Source organism: Coregonus lavaretus (genome assembly GCF_964263955.1).
Source record: "Coregonus lavaretus genome assembly, chromosome: 22".
In the NCBI taxonomy this organism is placed as follows: Eukaryota; Metazoa; Chordata; class Actinopteri; order Salmoniformes; family Salmonidae; genus Coregonus; species Coregonus lavaretus.
Window position 1 is genome coordinate 7,544,217 of NC_140009.1, and position 23,236 is coordinate 7,567,452.

General features: G+C 43.5%; 1 protein-coding gene across 1 annotated transcript; it reads right to left on the reverse strand.

Annotated features, from left to right (window-relative positions):
• Positions 1–4,320: 4,320 nt before the first annotated feature.
• Positions 4,321–22,891, reverse strand: LOC311149400 (syntenin-1-like). Its single transcript, XM_084186580.1, has 9 exons — positions 22,738–22,891; positions 18,077–18,128; positions 17,600–17,717; positions 11,902–12,002; positions 9,260–9,424; positions 8,740–8,915; positions 8,082–8,253; positions 5,505–5,596; positions 4,321–5,398 (listed from the first exon to the last, which is right to left on the reverse strand). The coding sequence occupies exons 2-9, from the start codon at positions 18,125–18,127 to the stop codon at positions 5,344–5,346; spliced, it is 930 nt and encodes a 309-aa protein (XP_084042706.1). The 5' UTR covers position 18,128; positions 22,738–22,891; the 3' UTR covers positions 4,321–5,343.
• Positions 22,892–23,236: the final 345 nt, after the last annotated feature.

Genomic DNA, 23,236 nt, shown 5'->3' on the forward strand with positions numbered 1-23,236 from the left:
TGTGTTGCGTGTGTGTTCTTCTCTGTTGTGTCGTTGTGTAGCCAAAGCACCTGGATGTCTGAAGGCAATCACAGCCATAGCTGTGCAGTAGTTGCTATGCTCATTTAGGAGTGAATGACTGGACATATGGCAGTTCCCCCCTAAAGGTACCAAGCAAGCTGCTGCTGTACATTTCTGCTTCCTGTCACTGGTGTCCTAGATTAACAATCCCTCTTGTAGAATTCAGTCCGTGTCCATGGTCCAAGAGTTAGTCATTCCAGATCCATGAACCGGAAACATCTCAAGAAGGAAGCATTTATAGAGATATAAGATTTCAAAATAGGAAAAATGTATTATGGAGTTGGTGTGAGGATTGTCATGGTAATCTGTTGTTATTTGAATGTTTGCGTTGAAATCAAATTATGACTGAGTTGGCAGAATATTGTCTTGTTATTTTGGGCTGTAATGAATATGAAGTCATTGAGATGTTAAATAATTGAAAGGCTGAGCAAGCAGAAGCTGTACTGTAATGGTTTGATATTTGTCTTTGTTGGGGACTAATGAGCCGAACATGGGCTAACTGATGTCTTAAAGATTGTGATGCATCCAGCAAGAACAGTCCTTTTGAGTTGAAGTATATTGAGTTCTTCAGAGAAGAAACGGGACAGATCTTGTGATTTATTGCCATTTTGTTTTGCACTATTATTCACTTTATGAGGTTAAGCATTTCCCTTTTCCCAATTGCTTGAAGTCAAGTTTGTGTTTCCAAAGTCTAATACGTCCACAGTTTTGCGTCAGTTTTTTTTTGTGTGTGTGTGCAATATAATGTTGAACAGATATAACTGTATTATGGAATAAGTTTCCAAAGCAAAAGTGAAATAATCAACTGTAACAAGAAATAGTGAATTGAATTTAGATTGTAGCATAGTTTAAGTTTCATTAACTTAGAATTCTGCCCATTACAGGCGTACCACTTTCCTTTGAACTCTGAAAAACAGTTGCCTTCCATCACTTTCTTTCTTGTACACAATAGTGTTTTAGCCACTAAATGTTTTGCTGCTTTGGATGTGTGTTTATGGCGTTGCTCTGTATTCCTGTTATTTTCTGCTGCTTGACAATCCCTTCTCTGCGTGGTTTTGCTTATTTCACCTCTTCACTATGACTTCCAGCACTTATGAGTAGTAAATCACGAGCAGTGATGACAACATAGATGATGGGTGAATGAAGGAAGGTGATGATGATGATGAGCTTGAAGGCCTCTTACACACATTGCACTGTTGTTATGTCATGTGCTTTACAGCAGATATGAACAACTTCCACAGCCCTGTTGGGATTTGTAATGTGACTCAATATTCTGGGTTTGCTGTAATTTCTCCCCCTTCATGTATCATCATAATTACCTATGAATGCCCCCCCCCCCCTGCCATTTGTGAGGCCTGCTTGGTAAGGCCTCTAAATGTTTCATTAAAAGCCATATTCCTTCCTGTGAGGGAACGTGTTTTGAGAATGACTCTAGCAGAATAGCAATCATGAAAGTATAGTTTCAGTGATAATCATATTGATATGCATCTATATAGACTGACTCAGCTGAAGTTTCCCCAACAGAACATGGCGTGTAGGTCCAACCCCCACTCAGGCTGGGAGTTATTGGTCGATCGCGAGTTCCTGCCCGACTACCAATGGTTGTGTGCCACGTCATCAACTGTGCAGTCTGGCATCAGATTGCTATATCATATGATGTGGTTAGCTGATATTATGCTCTAGACCTATCCAGGCATTGTAAGATCTGGCATGCATCTGCAATGTAGTCATGCAGGAACTCAATTATTTTATACATATCTTGAGCAATTCATTGGTGTTTTAAAGGAAAAATCCCCTCATAAATGACAGTTTGGTATTTTCTTCATTAGTCCACTGTTAATACAGTCCCAAAATGTTTTGCATTTCAGCAGTGATGTGGCCGGTGACGCTTTGCTTCATGAAAGTCCAATATCTTGAAAACATGACTGATGACATGCAAAACATTCTGGGACTGTATCAACAGTGGACTAATGAAATAAATACCAAAATATACATTTATGAGGGGATTTTTCCTTTAACAGTAAAACACCACCCCTTCATCATGTGCCAATATGCACAAAATAAGCTTAACTGGCTGTAGTGTTTCTGTCTGGGGTGTTACGTTAATTAAAAGGCTTACAGGTAATGCTCATGTTATAATCACAATTCATTGTTATTGCCCAACAGCTTTGTATTTTTCTGGGTTTTGAAGCATCATTTGATTTCTGATGTTCTGGTGTTGCCAGCATAGCACTTTTAACAAGCCCAGTTCTCTCCATTTACTCTGAAGCTTCATTTTGATTTGGTAATGCACGGCTATGATGTCAGATGGTGTATCTTGTCCTGTGACAATTCCCAGTCCCCGGTGTACTGGTTTTGTGTGAAAAGCTTTTAGCATCAACAAAGATGATCTGGGTGATGGCTTTATTGGTGGCTCGAAATAACTACCCAAATCACATTTGGAGTCATTGGAGCTTGCATTAGTACATAGCTCATCACTATATATAGCACTAAACATTGTCAAAAAAAATGTAGGATTATTTTTTTATGTTGTGACAAAGAATATAGTATTTTAACAGGTTTCTTACTGTGTTACTGTATCCAACATCCATTTCACTCATCTTATTTCACAATATGATTGAAAGATATCTTACCTCAGAAATAGTCTCTGATTCAGAGGGGTTGGGTTAAATGCGTTAGATACATTTCAGTTGAATGCAGTCAGTTGTACAATTGACTAGGTATCCCCCTTGTTTCCCCTTTGTGTTTTATACATTCACTCCAAGGAGACCTGGTTCACTGTAGTGTCGGTCTGAGACAGGCTGTGTCAGTGTAGATTAGTAAGGGAGGAGTGAGGCTATAATCATATCTGAGATTGTACCACACATCCTTGGGGGAAATCATTTGAAGTTATCTTTGAGGTATCGTTATGAATGTGCAGTACCTTTATTTTCTGTTTTTCTTTAATTGTCCGATTATTTGTTCGACGTGTAATGGGATCTATACCCAAGATGGTAATGAGTTCTATAATATCTGTACCTGAAGGGCATTTTCCTTCTTTAAATGCTTTGTATGCGGCTCACACAGCAATCAATATTAATAGCTATAGCTAGTTAGATCAAATATCTTAATGTAAATTAAATATTTTAATGGCAATAGTACTGTGTACAGTACAGACATCACTGTTCATGAGTACAGATCCATTTTTCACTCCCACCATACTGTATAAAAACCAAAAGGCTCTATATTAAACAGCATGGAGAACAACTGACACCGCCATACTGTATAAAAACCAAAAGGCTCTATATTAAACAGCATGGAGAACAACTGACAGTCGTCTTGTTTTTATCCCTTTCTCTGTTCAGTTATCCACCCAGTTCTTTCACATTTCTTCACTAAATGGAGGTCATTTACAATAGCTGTGGAAAGGGAATGTAATCAAGTTTTGTTGTGGAATTTGAGTTTTAGGTTTTTGTTGGGCCTCCTCCCACTGTTTTGTTCTGTGGAGGCAGCCTATTAAAGGATAACGTCACCTGTTGATAAAGTATGAAATTGGATGTGCAGGAATGTGGTCTCTGAGTCCACCCCTGCTTTAGAGTTCACCAGCCATAGTACTTAGCTAAGATGGCCTTTGTACATTTTATCGAATCATTTTTGGTGAATGAATCCCTCCAGTTGTCCATTTTAAAACGTCTTCTCAGAACTAGAATCTGTCTCATGGGGCCTCCCGAGTGGCGCAGCGGTCTAAGGCACTGCATCGCTGTATCACAGCCAGCCGCGACCGGGAGACCCATGAGGCGGCGCACAATTGGCCCAACGTCATCCGGGATAGGGGAGGGTTTGGCCGGCTGGGATGTCCTTGTCCCGTCGCGCTCTAACGACTCCTTGTGGCGGCCAGGCGCATGCACGCTGACTTCGGTTGCCAGTTGTACAGCGTTTCCTCCGACACATTGGTGCGCCTGACTTCAGGGTTAAGCGAGCAGTGTGTCAAGAAGCAGTGCGGCTTGACGGGGTCGTGTTTCGGAGGACGCATGGCTCTCGACCGTCGCCTCTCCCGAGTCCGTACTGGAGTTGCAGCGATGGGACAAGACTGTAACTACCAATTGTGGAGAAAAAGGGGTAAAAAGTACCAAAAATAAATATAGAATAGAATCCAAAGTATCTAAGCTACTTCTTCCTCCAGCCAGGAAATGGGTGTTCTAGACTAGAGTAGAGTAGACATTTAGTTGACATGTTGAAGGACATAATATTCTGTGGGGAGGGGACACCGATACAGCAAAATTAAAATGTGAACAAATTGATTATTTATTTGTTTTACAATAATTATATTGGTTACATTCGTATATATAAACGTTTAGATTCTAGCATTTACAGAATGATGGCTGTGTGATGTTTATCAAAGATTACATAAAAATACAATACATGCATCCAAACAAGAACACCAATAAAAGGAATATTCTAATATTAAAAAGAAACTCACTGATCAGATCTGCTTTTTCCATCTCGCTGTGCTCATCAATCAACAAGAGGAATATATACCCTGTTATAATAATCAAACTCACATAGAGGAAATGATTGAACCCTAGATACGTACATATTAATAACTTCAGTTTGGTGATTACTTTGTGCAAACAAATCCATTCCCAGAGTTAACTTCTACATACTTGTTGACATATGTTGTAGTTAATTTTGACTCCACTTGAACAATAACAAAAAAACGTTGAAACGGTTACAGGAAGGACGACTTCGAACAGGAAGTGGAAAGTGCACTTAGTGGGTCCGCCCAGCGTAATGGCCCAGCAGCGTAGGGGAACAGGGTTATGATCAACAACCATGGTGGGGTCATTGGCTTTTACAGCATTTTGACACAAAAGGCGAAAAGGTCACAAGCCAATTAATTTCCATGTTCTTTATGAGGAAGCTCTGGACTCATGGTAGCGTGCATGGCTTTAAAACAAAGGTGTACTCAATGCAATGCCACATACATAATTATACGAATACAATACTGGACTACAACAGTTATCATATAAAAATATGAAACATATAAAAATAGACAAGGGATGGAAGTAGTAAAGGAACAACATTTCAACCATAGAAAAAAAAGCATATTTAGATCTACGACGAAAGACGATGACGGTGATTGTGATACAACAGGTTTTTCAGTACAGAGAGCAAGAGAGAGTGAGAGAGAGAGAGCAAGAGAGAGAGAGAGAGAGAGAGTTGACCCTATTGGCTGTTTAGGGGCCCAATGGGAACTCTGGAGATTGTAGGCATCCTGCAGGAGACGTGGTCACGTTCCGGCCCTCACACCTCTGGCACAGAGTGGTCCATGGCCGACCGCAGGAGACCGCTGGACATTCTAAAAACAGAAAACGCAGGTCTATTAATCCAAAATGATAAGTATTTTAGCAACTGTACTGAGCTGAGACCGTGTAATGCTATTCCTTAAGCTCCTAACTGCTTACCTCTTGACCATGTGTTCATAGATGAACTTGGGCATGATGGTGATGGTCATGGCTGTAGGAGAGGTGGTCAGGATGTCCTTGATCTGAGCATCCTGCACATCAACAAACAGTATTAACATACACTGAGTTTATTAGCTACACCACTCCGTTCACGAAAATGGATCGCTCCTATAGACAGTGAGTCACGTGACTGTGGCTTGCTATATAAAGCAGGCAGACAGGCATCCAGTTACTGTTCGATTGAACGTTAGAATGGACAAATCAAATCAATTTTTATTTGTCACATACACGTGTTTAGCAGATGTTATAGCGGGTGTAGTGAAATGCTTGTGCTTCTAGCTCCGACAGTGCAGTAATATCTAACAAGTAATATCTAACAATTTCACAACATATACCCAATACACATAAAACTAGTAAGGAATGGAATTTAAGAAAATATACATATATGGACAAGCAATGACAGAGCGGCATGGACTAAGATACAGTAGAATATTATAGAATAGAATGCAGTATATACATATGAGATGAGTAGTGCAAGATATGTAAACATTATTAAAGTGACTAGTGTTCCATTTCTTAAAGTGGCCAGTGATTTCAATAGGCAGCAGCAGCCTCTAATGTGCTAGTGATGGCTATTTAACAGTCTGATCGCCTTGAGATAGAAGCTGTTTTTCATTCTCTCTGTCCCAGCTTTGATGCACCTGCACTGACCTCGCCTTCTGGATGATAGCGGGGTGAACAGGCAGTGGCTCGGGTGGTTGATGTCCTTGATGATCTTTTTGGCGTTCCTGTGACATCGGGTGCTGTATGTGTCTTGGAGAGCGGGTAGTTTGCCCCCGGTAATGCATTCGGCAGACTGCACCACCCTCTGGAGAGCCCTGCGGTTGTGGGCGGTGCAGTTGCCGTACCAGGTGGTGATACAGCCCAACAGGATGCTCTCAATGGTGCATCTGTAAAAGTTTGTGAGGACTTTAGGTGCCAAGCCGAATTTCTTCAGCCTCCTGAGGTTGAAGAGGCTCTGTTGCGCCTTCTTCACCACACTGTCTGCGTGGGTGGACCATTTCAGTTTGTCGATGATGTGTACGCCAAGGAACTTGACTGCGGTCCCATTTATGTGGATAGGGGGGTGCACCCTCAGCTGTTTCCTGAAGTCCACGATCATCTCCTTTGTTTTGTTGACGTTGAGTGAGAGGTTATTTTCCTGACACCACACTCCCAGAGCCCTCACCTCCTCCCTGTAGGCGGTCTCATCATTGTTGGTAATCAAGCCTACTACTGTTGTGTCGTCTGCAAACTTGATGATTGAGTTGGAGGCGTGCTTGGCCACGCAGTCATGGGTGAACAGGGAGTACAGGAGGGGGCTGAGCACGCACCCTTGTGGGGCCCCAGTGTTGAGGATCAGCAAAGTGGAGATGTTGTTTCCTACCTTCACCACCTGGGGGCGGCCTGTCAGGAGGTCCAGGACCCAGTTGCACAGGGCGGGGTTCAAAACTAGTGACCTAAGCGACTTTGAGCGTGGTATGATCGTCGGTGCCAGGCGCGCTGGATCCAGCATCTCAGAAACGGCCGCTCTCCTGGCCTTTTCACGCACGACAGGGTCTAGGGCAGGGGTATTCAACTCTTACCCTTTCTGATAATTCATTGCACACACCTGGTGTCCCAGGTCTAAAATCAGTCCCTGATTTCACAGTCAAATTCACGTGTTTAGCAGATGTTATTGCGGGTGTAGCGAAATGCTTGTCCTTCTAGCTCCGACAGTGCAGTAATATCTAACAGGGGAACAATTAAAATATGAAGTGGAACTGGCTTCAAAGTTCAGAGTTGAGTTTGAGGGATCTAGGGTTCACCGAGAATGATGCGACAAACAAAAAACCATCCAGTCAGCGGCAGTCCTGTGGGCGAAAACAGCTCGTTGATGAGAGGCCGAAGGAGAATGGCAAGAATTGTGCAAGCTAACAGGCGGGCCACAAATCTAGGAACGCCCAACTCGTCGATCCTTGTCACGTATGGGCTATGGCAGCAGACATCCACACCGGGTTCCACTCCTATCAGCTAAAAACAAGAAGAAGCGGCTCCAGTGAGCACACGATCACCAACACTGGACAATTGAGGAGTGGAAAAACATTGCCTGGTCCGACAAATCCCGGTTCCTGTTGCGTCATGCTGAGTCAGGATTTGGCATAAGCAGCATGACCCCATCCTGCCTGGTGTCAACGATACAGGCTGGTGGCGGTGGTGTAATGGTGTGGGGAATGTTGTCCTGGCACACATTAGGTCCCTTGATACCAATTGAGCAATGATTGAACACCACAGCATATCTGAACATTATTGCTGACCAAACCCAATAAAGTATCTTTGGGATCAGCATGGACCAACATCCCTGTGGAACGTTTAAGACACAAATAATCCATGCCCTGAAGAATTCAGGCAGTTCTGGAGGCAAAGGGGGGTCCGACCCGGTATTATACTTATTAAACTGGCCACTGAGTGTACTTTTATTTTTTTTTTACATTCAACTTTGGACACTGATTAATCGTCAAGGAGAAGTCACCATCAACATTCTAGGTCAAAGCTCACCTTGAGGCCAATAACATTCTGTCCGTTGATCTCACAGATGTAGTGGTCCGTCAGCAGGCCGTTGCGAGCGGCCGAACCATCCTTGACCAGCGAGGTGATCTTGCCCGACTTGAAGATGAACCCAACGTGGCCTGAGCTGTCTTTGTGCATGGTGACAGTACGCTGGAACGGCCTGAAGTCAGACCACAAACACAAAAGGCTCATGACGTAGTCACTACTCAAGACAAGCACTTACTAGTAGTGCAGTCCAAGTCCTCCTAATATCTGTCAATTGGGTTAGGGCTGGTATTGGCCTAAAGCTGTTTTTCTATTAAGGCCCATTCTTTTCTTTTTCAGTTTATTTTTATCATGTCCTTTGGTCGGTATGATATTTTGAGAAAAGGCAAAACAAATAACCTCTAACAGCAAAACACTACAACATGTAGTGTGGTGGTATGACCAGCAGGAGGAGCCAGAGCTATAGTGTGTCAGATTGTCACACCACAGAGCAACAAAGAACATTTTTACACTCCATCTAACATTCCCTCTTAATGGCCGGACATACTGATAAACATCAATATCTCATGACATAATCCAAGGAACTACAAACTGATCAGACCGGACTACACTCTGTATCTGCATTAAATAATGTTGGTCGTCATCTCATTCATCTCATCACCTGTCCCGGACGATGAGCTCGATGCGGGTCTCGGCAGCAACCTTCAGGGCTTTGTGGGCCTTGTCCAGGCTCCAGCCAGCACAGTTCTGCCCGTTGATCTGGAGGACCTGGTCCCCGAAGCGCAGGCCCCCCAGGGCGGCCGGGGAGTTGGCCTGAACCAGCTGGATAAACATGCCCTGAGGAGATGGAGAGAGAACCCTAATCTGTGGTCTGGCCTGAGGACAGATGAATAACCATAATCTATAGTCTGGCCTGAGGACAGATGGATAACCCTAATCTGAAGTCTGGCCTGAGGACATATGAATAACCCTAATCTGAAGTCTGGTCTGAGAACAGATAGATAACCATAATCTATAGTCTGGCTTGAGGACAGATGGATAACCCTAATCTGTAGTCTGGTGGTAAATTATAGAATGGCCTGAGGACAGATGGATAACCCTAATCTGAAGTCTGGCTTGAGGACAGATGGATAACCCTAATCTGTAGTCTGGTGGTAAATTAGGCTATGATAATGACTCACATTGTCGATGGCTCTTAGCCTCAGGCCGACCTTCCTATCCTGGTCCTTACAGAGGATGATCTCACGCAGGCCTGGCCGGATCTCTGCCCTCCTGATGCCCACGTCTGACCCCGTCACGGGACACACCATGCCACTGATGCCCATGCCTGAGGACACCGCCACCTGCTGTGGAGGGAGGGCAGAGATTGGAAAATAGATGGTAGTCGTGTAATGGAATGTTCCATTAATAAGCAGTTGGAGGTGGAACGTTACATCACTGTGTGGGAGATAGTACAGTCCATTTCCAGCATCACCAGGAGAACTTGTGATCTTATAGAAAATAGACTTCCGAGTGGCGCAGTGGTCTAAGGCACTGCATCTCAGTGGTCTAAGGCACTGCATCTCAGCGGTCTAAGGCACTGCATCTCAGCGGTCTAAGGCACTGCATCTCAGTGCTTGAGGCGTCACTACAGATCCCCTGGTTCGATTCCAGGCTGTATCACAACCGGCCGTGATTGGGAGTCCCATAGGAAAAAAATAAAAAATAAAATAAGACTTGCTTTTGACATAGGAGTGAGAAAACTAAAAGCTAATGTTATAAGACAGACTCTGCACTGTAAATTTGCCAGATTCTAGAACTGTTCTTTTTGGTGTTCTAAAGTGAATGAGAGATGTAAATGTCAGTGGACATGATACAAGGCAGTATGAGAGATCACCCACACACTCCCACTCGCCTACACACTGAGGGGGAGCAGAGGCCTCACACCAGGCTGTTGGGGAGTCAGTCAGTGCTGCTCTGGGAACACAGTGCTACGCTACACTGTACTCTGGTTTCTAAAGAGCCTGTTATGAGTTTGTAGGACCGGGACGACACCAGTATCGCAATACGAGTTAGTATCATGGCAAGGAAACAAAACATGAAGCAGATTTAACTTCTTTAGGAAAACAGCCCTAATGTTGGAAACAAACATCATTATGGTTGTCATCCAGTCACATGTATTTATTTTCCAAGCTATAGCACACAATATTTTACATACAGCAGGTTTTTAAAAGGACCAAAGAGTTTGGTCAGCTTTGTGTTTTTATTTTGCCATGGAAAAAAATATTGCGATACTGGTATCGTCCCGGCCCTATGAGTCCACTACTGGGAGCTCCTCCAAAACCACTGTCCTTCCTGCCTCTCCCTCATCCCCCAAAGACCCAGGCTACATGTCTCATTCCTGTACAACTCTGACGAACCAAATCTCTTGTTGAACCCTGTGGTTTGAATGTCTCTCTCTTGTTGAACCCTGTGGTTTGAATGTCTCTCTCTTGTTGAACCCTGTGGTTTGAATGTCTCTCTCTTGTTGAACCATGTGGTTTGAATGTCTCTCTCTTGTTGAACCCTGTGGTTTGAATGTCTCTCTCTTGTTGAACCATGTGGTTTGAATGTCTCTCTCTTGTTGAACCCTGTGGTTTGAATGTCTCTCTTGTTGAACCCTGTGGTTTGAATGTCTCTCTCTTGTTGAACCCTGTGGTTTGAATGTCTCTCTCTTGTTGAACCCTGTGGTTTGAATGTCTCTCTCTTGTTGAACCCTGTGGTTTGAATGTCTCTCTCTTGTTGAACCCTGTGGTTTGAATGTCTCTCTCTTGTTGAACCATGTGGTTTGAATGTCTCTCTCTTGTTGAACCCTGTGGTTTGAATGTCTCTCTCTTGTTGAACCATGTGGTTTGAATGTCTCTCTCTTGTTGAACCCTGTGGTTTGAATGTCTCTCTCTTGTTGAACCATGTGGTTTGAATGTCTCTCTCTTGTTGAACCCTGTGGTTTGAATGTCTCTCTCTTGTTGAACCCTGTGGTTTGAATGTCTCTCTCTTGTTGAACCCTGTGGTTTGAATGTCTCTCTCTTGTTGAACCCTGTGGTTTGAATGTCTCTCTCTTGTTGAACCCTGTGGTTTGAATGTCTCTCTCTTGTTGAACCCTGTGGTTTGAATGTCTCTCTCTTGTTGAACCCTGTGGTTTGAATGTCTCTCTCTTGTTGAACCCTGTGGTTTGAATGTCTCTCTCTTGTTGAACCCTGTGGTTTGAATGTCTCTCTCTTGTTGAACCCTGTGGTTTGAATGTCTCTCTCTTGTTGAACCCTGTGGTTTGAATGTCTCTCTCTTGTTGAACCCTGTGGTTTGAATGTCTCTCTCTTGTTGAACCCTGTGGTTTGAATGTCTCTCTCTTGTTGAACCCTGTGGTTTGAATATATATTTACTAGCTACAGTCCGAGTCATTGTCTACACTTCAGAATGTTTTTGTGAATGCAACCTATTCTGTGACCTAGGGCTGTGTGGCCTTCACTAGAAAACTACAGGATGTGTTGTGTCCTTGTGTTAGCTGGCCTGACGGCACTGGGGTCTGCTCTGCTGAGGTCTGAGCATCAGAAAGAGGAAATATCACTCAGTACAAATAGACCTTACATAATATGACATTCAGGCTTCCACAGACTCCTCCTCTTATCCCTCACTCAGCCAATGAGGAGGAAATACAGCTGAATGAGGTCACGACTGACATCCTTCACACAAACACATAGGGACACCATCTGACATACACCAAACAACAAGAAGTAGGCCTAAATCCTCCACGCTCTCGCACCCACCCACCCACACACCCATCCACCCACACACCCACACAACTTACATTGTCTGCCATGGGCACCAGGGCCATGTTCCTCTGCACCTCATCACTGTCGAGGCTCAGGCCCATGTACTCTCCCAGCTCCTCCAGGTTAGGGTACAGGGCTATAAGAGAACAACACACAGTTAATGTATGGTCTGTATGTATTAGTAGAGCATGGTCCTCTGTAGTTCAGTTAGTAGAGCATGGTCCTCTGTAGTTCAGTTAGTAGAGCACGGTCCTCTGTAGTTCAGTCAGTAGAGCATGGTCCTCTGTAGTTCAGTTAGTAGAGCATGGTCCTCTGTAGTTCAGTTAGTAGAGCATGGTCCTCTATTGTTCAGTTAGTAGAGCATGGTCCTCTGTAGTTCAGTTGGTAGAGCATGGTCCTCTATTGTTCAGTTAGTAGAGCATGGTCCTCTGTAGTTCAGTCAGTAGAGCATGGTCCTCTGTAGTTCAGTCAGTAGAGCATGGTCCTCTGTAGTTCAGTTAGTAGAGCATGGTCCTCTGTAGTTCAGTTAGTAGAGCATGGTCCTCTATTGTTCAGTTAGTAGAGCATGGTCCTCTGTAGTTCAGTTGGTAGAACATTGTCCTCTGTAGTTCAGTTAGTAGAGCATGGTCCTCTGTAGTTCAGTCAGTAGAGCATGGTCCTCTATAGTTCAGTTAGTAGAGCATGGTCCTCTGTAGTTCAGTCAGTAGAGCATGGTCCTCTGTAGTTCAGTTAGTAGAGCATGGTCCTCTATTGTTCAGTTAGTAGAGCATGGTCCTCTGTAGTTCAGTTGGTAGAACATTGTCCTCTGTAGTTCAGTTAGTAGAGCATGGTCCTCTGTAGTTCAGTCAGTAGAGCATGGTCCTCTATAGTTCAGTTAGTAGAGCATGGTCCTCTATAGTTCAGTTGGTAGAGCATTGTCCTCTGTAGTTCAGTTAGTAGAGCATGGTCCTCTGTAGTTCAGTTAGTAGAGCATGGTCCTCTGTAGTTCAGTCAGTAGAGCATGGTCCTCTATAGTTCAGTCAGTAGAGCATGGTCCTCTGTAGTTCAGTTGGTAGAGCATGGTCCTCTGTAGTTCAGTTGGTAGAGCATGGTCCTCTGTAGTTCAGTTGGTAGAGCATGGTCCTCTGTAGTTCAGTTGGTAGAGCATGGTCCTCTGTAGTTCAGTTGGTAGAGCATGGTCCTCTGTAGTTCAGTTGGTAGAGCATGGTCCTCTGTAGTTCAGTTGGTAGAGCATGGTCCTCTGTAGTTCAGTTAGTAGAGCATGGTCCTCTGTAGTTCAGTTGGAAGAGCATGGTCCTCTGTAGTTCAGTTGGTAGAGCATGGTCCTCTGTAGTTCAGTTGGTAGAGCATGGTCCTCTGTAGTTCAGTTGGTAGAGCATGGTCCTCTGTAGTTCAGTTGGTAGAGCATGGTCCTTTGTAGTTCAGTTTAAAAAAGTGTTTAACAAATTTATTTAATATTTGAGATTCCTCAAATAGCCACCCTTTGCCTTGATGACAGCTTTGCACACTCTTGGCATTCTCTCAACCAGCTTCACCTGGAATGCTTTTCCAACAGTCTTGAAGGACTTCCCACATATGCTAAGCACTTGTTGGCTGCTTTTCCTTCACTCTGCTGTCCGACTCATCCCAAACCATCTCAATTTGGTTGAGGTCGGGGGATTGCAGAGGCCAGGTAATCTGATGCAGCACTCCATCACTCTCCTTCTTGGTCAAATAGCCCTTACACAGCCTGGAGGTGTGTTGGGTCATTGTCCTGTTGAAAAACAAAATGATAGTCCCACTAAGTCCAAACCAGATGGGATGGCGTATCACTGCAGAATGCTGTGGTAGTCATGCTGGTTAAGTATGCCTTGAATTCTAAATAAATCACTGACACTGTCACCAGCAAAGCACCCCCACACCATAACACCTCCTCCTATATGCTTCACGGTGGGAAATACACATGCGGAGATCATCCGTTCACCCACACAGCGTCTCACAAAGACACGGCGGTTGGAAACAAAAATCTCCAATTTAGACTCCAGACCAAAGGCCAAATTTCCACCGGTCTAATGTCCATTGCTCATGTTTCTTGGCCCAAGCAAGTCTCTTCTTATTATTGGTGTCCTTTAGTACTGGTTTCTTTGCAGCATTTCGACCATGAAGGCCTGATTCACACAGTCTCCTCTGAACAGTTGATGTTGAGATGTGTCTGTTACTTGAACTCTGTGAAGCATTTATTTGGGCTACAATTTCTGAGGCTGGTAACTCTAATGAACTTATCCTCTGCAGCAGAGGTAACTCTGGGTCTTCCATTCCTGTGGCGGTCCTCATTAGAGCCAGTTTCATCATAGTGCTTGATGGTTTTTGCGCAAAGTGCAGTCGCAAACCTTGTCACAACACAACTATTTGGCTCAAACACATTAAGAAGGACAGAAATTCCACAAATTAACTTTTAAGAAGGAACACCTGTTAATTGAAATGAATTCCATGTGACTACCTCATGAAGCTGGTTGAGAGAATGCCAAGAGTGTGCAAAGCTGTCATCAAGGCAAAGGGAGGCTATTTGAAGAATCTCAAATATAAAATATATTTTGATTTGTTTAACACTTGTTTGGTTACTACATGGTTCCATGTGTTATTTCATAGTTTTGATGTCTTCACTATTATTCTACAATGTAGAAAATAAAAAAAATTAAGAAAAACGAGGTGTTCTAAAACTTTTGACCGGCAGTGTATGTAGCTTACACAGTGCATTCGTAAAGTATTCAGACCTTGACTATTTCCACATTGTTACATTACAGCCTTATTCTAAAACGGATTTTTTTTAAATTCTCATCAATCTACACACAATACCCCATAATGACAAAGCAAAAACAAGTTTTTTGATATATGACATTTACTTAAGTATTCAGACCCTTTACTCAGTACTTTGTTGAAGCACCTTTGGCACTGATTACAGCCTCGAGTCTTCTTGGGTATGATGCTACAAGCTTGGCACACCTGTATTTGGGGAGTTTCTCCCATTCTTCTCTGCAGGTCCTCTCAAGCTCTGTCAGGTTGGATGGGGAGCGTTACTGCACAGCTATTTTCAGGTCTCTCCAGAGATGTTTGATTGGGTTCAAGTCCGGCCTCTGGCTGGGCCACTCAAGGACATTCAGAGACTTGTCCCGAAGCTACTCCTGCGTTGTCTTGCTTGTGTGCTTAGGGTTGTTGTCCTGTTGAAAGGTGAACCTTCACCCTCAGTCGGAGGTTCTGAGCACTCTGGAGCAGGTTTTCATCAAGGATCTCTCTGTACTTTGCTCCATTCATCTTTCCCTCGATCCTGACTGGTCTCCCAGTCCCTGCCGCTGAAAAACATGCCCACAGCATGATGCTGCCACCACCATGTTTCACCGTCGGGATGGTGCCAGGTTTCCTCCAGACGTGACGCTTGGCATTCAGGCCAAAGAGTTCAATCTTGGTTTCATCAGACCAGAGTTTCTCATGGTCAGAGTCCTTTAGGTGCCTTTTGGTAAACTCCAAGCGGGATGTCATGTCATGTAATAATGAACTCAAATGTATTAATGTGAAAGATTAATTGTATTTATGTGAACTATTTATGATTGTAAAATGTGAAAAACTTCAAATCGATAATATTTTTTTACTAAAAAAGTTAGGGTGGAAAGGAAAAGGCCACATGCATGCCAAGGCATGTGGTAGATGGATAAAATAAGCCAGACAGTCACACAGCACATGCATAAATAAACATAAAAGGCATAAGGCCCTATTTTTGGTTCAAACTAAGGAATACACATCATTGGTTTGGTTAACACACATACTCATTTAACTCTTGGCCTCTCTTCTCACTAACACACACCTACAACACCACTCCGCTAATCCAGGATATAAACTGACCTTGGCCTGGTGTAACCTGTTATACTATTACCTCTCAGAGTTGCAGTGCTCTTCTGCCAACCCCAGGGATTCAATGATGTCTCACTGTTACTCTTTCACTGTCACCTGACCTCAACACTTGCCTCTATGGATCACCAGGGCTGAGCCTGACCTCAACATTTGCCTCTATGGATCACCAGGGCTGAGCCTGACCTCAACACTTGCCTCTATGGATCACCAGGGCTGAGCCTGACCTCAACACTTGCCTCTATGGATCACCAGGGCTGAGCCTGACCTCAACACTTGCCTCTATGGATCACCATGGCTGAGCCTGACCTCAACACTTGCCTCTATGGATCACCAGGGCTGAGCCTGACCTCAACACTTGCCTCGATGGATCACCAGGGCTGAGCCTGACATGTGTTCTTCTGATAGTGGACTGACACATACAGAAAGGGCCTTAGCACTGGAGCTTTACCAGAAGTGTAATAACCTCCATCCATCAGCATAATTGAACTAGACTAGAACAGGTTAAATACAGACGTAACAGCATGGGGATATTTGCTGAGAGATGGTGAGAGAAAGAATTCAGAAAATGTAAGAGAGACCGAATATAAAAAAGGAGAAAATGTAAGAGGATATGAAAGAAGGAATAACAGAACAGAGGAAGGAGATGTGTTATAACAGAACAGAGGAAGGAGATGCAGAGTTAAGACATGATTGGAGGAAATTAGGGAAGGAGGGGGAGAGAGAAGGAGGGCAGTGGGAGCTGTGGTTGGGCTGAGGTCCAGTGGTGATGTCAGACAGGGCCATTTCTTTCACCTCCTTTCCTGTCTGTCCCCTTCAAGCCTGAGGAAGAAACTCCCCTCCCCCTCCCCAGCCCTGCCACCAGGCTAGCCGTCTCCATGTCAACCATAAGCTAGCGCCACTGGGAGAAAACCAAAGCCCAGAGGACATCCCATCCTGAGAGGGAGAACGAGAGAGAGAGAACGAGAGAGAGAGAACGAGAGAGAGAGAGAACGAGAACAAGAGCAAGAGAATGAGAGAGAACAAGAGCGTGAAAGAGAGGAACAAGTGAAAAAGAGCAGAAAACCACCTATTTTCCTCCCCGTGGGCCCCTGTCCATCTTCTGCCTTCCTTTTATCTTGTACTTCTCCCTCCCTCCCTCCCTCCCTCTCCCTATTGGAATCCCTGCATTCAGCTCCCTGTGGTCTCCCTGCCCATTTCACCCTCACTCAAAGAAAGACCCTGAGGCTGAGAGGAGACAGAGCGGTGAGCTGAGGGAAAGAAGACCCCATACCCCTACTCCCTCTAATCCTCTACACTATGCATGTCCTTATCTGATTCAGAGAAGACCCCCAACAGAGACAAAGATGGAGGGAAACCAAGAGATGAAAGGGAGAGTAGGAATAAAGTGAGAGACCAGGGCCTGTATTCATAAAGTGTCTCAGATCTAGGATCAGTTTAGCCTTTTAGATCATAACGAATAAGTTTACATGGACAGAGGGGGACCTGATCCTAGATCAGCCATTGTACTCTGAGAAGCTTTGTAAATATGAACCCTGGTCTGGAGGAGGGCAACCAACAGGGAAACTATAAAATATGGTCTTTGATACTCTTACGTATCTCTGCGTGCAGTTTGAAGGAACTTGCTAACTAGCACAATGACTGGAAGTCTATGGGTATCTGCTAGCACGCTAGTTAGCATTGGCTCTTGAAACTCCCTCTAGCTACCTTCATATACTGGAGACAGAGACATAAAAAAGGTATCCACGAGTTCATCTGACTCCTGGGGAAGTAGATAAAGGGCCTCATAGCCAACATCCCAAAGTATCCCTTTAACGTGTGGTACAGGCCTCACAGAGCCGGGGGACTCACCTGATGATGGCATCCCCAGCTCAGCAGCCTGTGGCTGGTAGGTCCCCTCAGATATGATTGGGTAGGTCCCCTCAGCGATGGCTGGAGTAGCAGTGGTATGGGCAAATTGGGTCTGGGCCTAGGAGAAAGACAGTAGAGCCGTTTATTAAGTCGCCATACTGAAACTCAATACAACTCTTCCAGTATAAGAGGACTCCCCCCCCCCCCCCCTAGTCGGCACGGGGATTCGAACCAGCAACCTTTCGGCCCAACGCTCTTAACCGCTAGGTTACCTGCCGCCTAGAAAGAGTGCAATGGACACTGGAACACTTTGGCTGCTCATATATATTTCTTCCTCTACTTTAACAACGTTTTGGGGAGGTTTTAGCCGCCCGCTAGCTTCATTGTGACCAGGAAGAGTTCTTTAACAGCCGAGAGGTCAGAGTAGCCTACTTAAAAAAGTATAATATTCTGTCTGATAACGGCTTTTTCCCTTACCTTCATGACCTTGTCCACCTTAAGATCCTCGAGTGATGGATACAGCGACATTCTGCGGGAAAAACACAAAGGAAACTGTTATAATGTTGGCATGAGAAGTAATGACCACCATACATAGGAGGGAGAATCTCACCCATAAACTGCTAACCTTTGACGGAAACTGTAGGCTAGCTGAGAATAAGGTGGCGGAAGAGAGGATCAGAGAGGGGGCAAGGCTGTTGGGAGTCTATGGACCACACAGAGCGGTTGGAGAACAGAGCGGTTGGTCTGTCTGTCGATAGACCGTGCACAGCTCTGACATTGTGACAAACAAGGCATGGGGACTCCAGGACCATAAAGCTCTTAATGACATTCCTGGTTTCCCAATTAGGACCTACGTTTTTCACCACTAATCCACCATGATCCATTTCTGCACTTCCACACCCCTTCCTTCCTTCCTTCCTTCATCCATTCATCACTCGTCCTTTCATTATTGTGAGATGAAAAAGACAGAGAAGGAGAGCTAACGGCAACATAAAGATGTGATGTAGGCTGAGGAGTGGGTGGGTGGTCAGAACACCCTATAAAAGACCTAACAAAGAAACAAGTCATAGAAAACCCTTCTAATCCACATAGGCTGGGCTAGTTCTAGAACGAACAATGTCGGCTAGAAAACTGACTGTAGCCTATAGGCTAAGGCTTTATTTGTCACATGCGCCAAATACAACAGGTGTAGACCTTACAGTGAAATGGTTACTTACAAGCCCTTAACCAACAATGCAGTTTTAAGAAAAGTAAGTGTTAAGTAAAAAAAATTGATAAGTAAAAAATAAAAATAAAAAAAGAAATAATTAAAGAGCAGCAGTAAAATAAGATAACAGTAGGGAGGCTATATACAGGGGGTACCGGTACAGAGTCAATGTGCGGGGGCACCGGTTAGTCGAGGTAATTGAGGTACTATGTACATGTAGGTAGAGTTAAAGTGACTATGCATAGATAATAAACAGAGAGTGCCAGCAGTGTAAAGGTGGGGGGGGGGGATGAAAAGAAGACCGCCTGTACATAATAAAAAAAAACATGCATACTGTTTGCAACAAGGCACTAAAGTAATACTGCAACTAATGTGGCAAAGCAATCACCTTTTTGTCCTGAATACAAAGTGTTATGTTTGGGGAAAATCGAATACAACACATTACTGAGTATCACTCTCCATATTTTCAAGCATAGTGGTGGCTGCATCATGTTATGTGTATTCTCAAAATCGTTAAGGACTTGGGAGTTTTTCAGGATAAAAAAGAAATGGAATGGAGCTAAGCACAAGCAAAATCCCAGAGGAAAACCTGGTTCAGTCTGCTTTCCACCAGACACTGGGAGATGAATTCACCTTTCAGCAGGACAATAACCTAAAACACAAGGCCAAATCTACACCGGAGTTGCTTACCAAGAAGACAGTGAATGTTCCTGCTTGGCCGAGTTACTGTTTTGATTTGAAAATCTATGGCAAGACCTGAAAATGGTTGTCTAGCAATGATCAACAACCAATTTGACAGAGCTTGAAGGTTTTTGAAAAGAATAATGGGCAAATGTTGCACAATCCAGGTGTGGAAAGCTCTTAGAGACTTACCCAGAAAGACTCACAGCTGTAATCGCTGCCAAAGGTGCTTCTACAAAGTATTGACTCAGGGGTGTGAATAGTTATGTAAAATAGATATTTATGCACTTTGTCATTATGGGGTATTGTGTGTAGAGAAAAACATATTTAATCAATTTTGAATTCAGGCAGTAACAATAAAATGTGGATAAAATGTGGCATAAGTCAAGGGGTATGTACAGTACTAGGCCTGATAGGCTCTGTGTTTTGGTACTGAGAGTGAAGGCAGACCAGTAGGCCTTCGCTCTCTCAAAGCTGGTAAACAAATACACACAAGTGATCATGGAAAACAAGTACAATCACAGGACTGAGGAGGGTGGAGCAAAACTATTGGATCTAGGCCTAATGGAATAGCAAGAGACAAACAGGATGAGAGTGCAGATTACCTTTTACTGAAAGTGAAAGCAATGAGAAGAGAGAGAGCGAGAGAGAGAGATAGAGAGGGAATATGAGAGAGAGGGAATATGAGAGAGAGGGAATGAGAGAGTGGGGGAATATGAGAGAGAGAGAGAGAGAGAGAGAGAGAGAGAGAGAGAGAGAGAGAGAGGATAAGAGAGAGAGAGAGAGAGAGAGAGAGAGAGAGGGGGGGGGGGGATGAGAGAGAGGGAATGAGAGAGCGAGGGAGGGAATGAGAGAGAGAGGGGGAATTTGTTTTGCATTTTTAGTCATTTAGCAGACGCTCTTATCCAGAGCGACTTATAGTTAGTGAGTGCATACATTTTTTATACTGAATGACAGAGTGCATCACATGACAGAGTACACACTTCCAGTACACAAAGTAAATAGAGATTAGCTGTACCGTAGGGTGCGGCAGGTGAAACTGTCCCAGAGTTTACAGTAGATACCTACCATGCCCAAGAGTATGAGCCCAGTCACTTATGAATGACTTATCATCATGCAACAACTCAAACAAGCCTTTAAGGACAAGGGCTTTTGCTATTGTGCTTTTCTGATCAAGGTGTTTGTGTTGGCCTATGCATACATTGGTTAAGATGTCACCTGAGCCATACGGGTCATTCCAGGAAGAAGAGAAGACATGAACTGTTCTGGTCACATTTCCGGTGCGAGATCAGAATCACTGTCAATGATAGGTTTATAATTTGGTGTCTCCAGTGTGTTCTTGAGAATGGTGTTGAGAAGGAAAAGTCCAAGAGATTTTCAAGTTCATGTCAAATGCTGTTCCTTTTCACTTCTCTATATAATACACTGTGGAATCCCACATTGTGAATAGATCAAGAAATATCTGCTGTAAGCCATGAACAGGAAACAGGAACTTCGAGGTAGGCAATGATACACTGCTACCATGACGACCACAGTCAGTGTCAATATCCAAGTTCTCTCCCACACACACGACTAAATTAAAAACTACACAACACACAGCTGACTTAGAGAATGAAAAACACTCCTACACATGTATAAACCCTATCCCACAACACTGATGCAAATTATACTTACTCCTACGTGTCTAACAACACTGTCAAACCACACATCCTGAATACAACCCAATCCTTGTTCCCCTACAAGAACAACAACATACAAGACAACTGACAACACACAATTGTGAAAAGACATAACCCTACTAACACATTCCTGCTAACAAGTTGACACTACAACAAAGTATGGGGGGTAGAAACAAGCACATAAGGTGAACATTCAGCACAATCGCTGAACCAAGCTAAACATGCCCACCACAATCACATTACTGAGACGTTTCCCGCTCAGGCCCAGAGTCAGACTACTGTAAACTACGCATCCAATTAACAGACCAGAGAGACACACTCCATTATGTCTCTGAACGCCAAGGCACTTTCCATGTTTCCATTTCAAAGCAATGCATGTACCAGAAAAGGGGAGGGTGTGGGAGGAGGAAGACTATGACAATGATCACAAGGTCCACTACTATAACTAATTAAATGGTTATGTCCAGTGCAGCACTCACCTTCCTCTTTTTCAACCAGTGTATACCAAGTTGTTTAAGATATAGGCCTAACTACCCCATTCAGAATGTTCTTCTGTGCAGTCCTACAGTACTGAATTTAGCTTCATCCCACAACTAGCCATTTAAATTAACATTTATATTAACAATTTTGACTTTTAATTTTACAGATGGCTACCCATTTGTCACATTAAAAGTATTTTTTTTAAAATATAAATGGTCATTTAAAATGGCTATTTGCAGGACGACGCTACACTGAACTATACCATAGACATCAATATTCATTAACCTGTTTCAGTGCTGTCGGAGCTGATCAGTGTCTAGATTGACCTTGGCCACTATATGATTCTAAAACAGAAGGTTGATATTCTCCCAAACATGAACCTATGTTCCATACAGCTAATACTGTATAAGACATTTCACATTTTCCTAAGCCTGATTAACTACAGCTTGGGTTCTCTACAGTACACATCTCTCTAGTGTGACATTTGGAATTCTCCAGAATGTGTCAAGAAATCACATGATGTCATGAGTCAGAGGTTTCAAACATTGAGAGCTGAACCGTTGTAAACAAAGATAGTTAACTTGGTATGTAGCTAGTAAGCTGAATATCTAGTTTGCTAGCTAGTTAACTTTACTTCCCTGGCTAGGCTAACTTTAATAACCTCACTATGACGCCATATGATAAAAGACAATCATATGTACGGCACAGATATTGAGTGTATCTCGCTAGCTAGCTAACGTTGCTAGTTAGCTATATATGCTAGCTAGCTAAACTAGCTATAGGATTGCATCAGCTAACGGTAGTTAGCTAACAACAATAAGTTGTGGTTAAACGATAAGAGATAACTAGGTTAGCTAGCTACCTAGTTAGCTAAATGTCTCAAGACAAGAAGTACTATTTTTTTACTCCCCTAATCTCGGCTAACACATCGCTGGTGAATACTTTACTCACTTATGTTCAATCACCACCTTGCTTCGATAACAGTTAGCTAGCTAGCTAGCTAGCTAGCTATTTTGGTAGCAAGCTACTTGGCTAACCAGACTAAGCTACGCTAGCTAACGGGAGATGTAGTTGGACATATGTAAACTCACCTTAAAAGTTTTGGTTGTGTATATCTCAGAAAAGTCTCTGACTATAGTTAGGATACACTTTTCTTTTTCTGCTTCGTACTTCGGACGACACCACACCACTGCTGTTGAGAAGTGATATTCTGAGTCACCACTAATTTCCTGGTCGATAGAAACCAAGTGAATCACAGTGGTGACATAGCCAATGACCTATCAGCTGCTGTTGCTGTCTCAAGGTATACATAATACATTTAGCTATGATAATGAAGATCACATTTTCAAGATCTTTGCAAGTACTTGAAATTGAGCAATATGAGGTGGTTATGGATAGAATCTGTGAATGTAGTTAGTTCAGCAACTGTTCATGGGTGGAAAATATTAGGCATAATGCTAGTAGTACAGTGGAACAATTTTGCCACTCCTCTACGTCTTGCTATGGGTGATGGCTCATATATATTATAATCTATATGAATATGAATGGTGATTCATAAGGCCTAGCTATTCCAATCCCCAGATACAACTC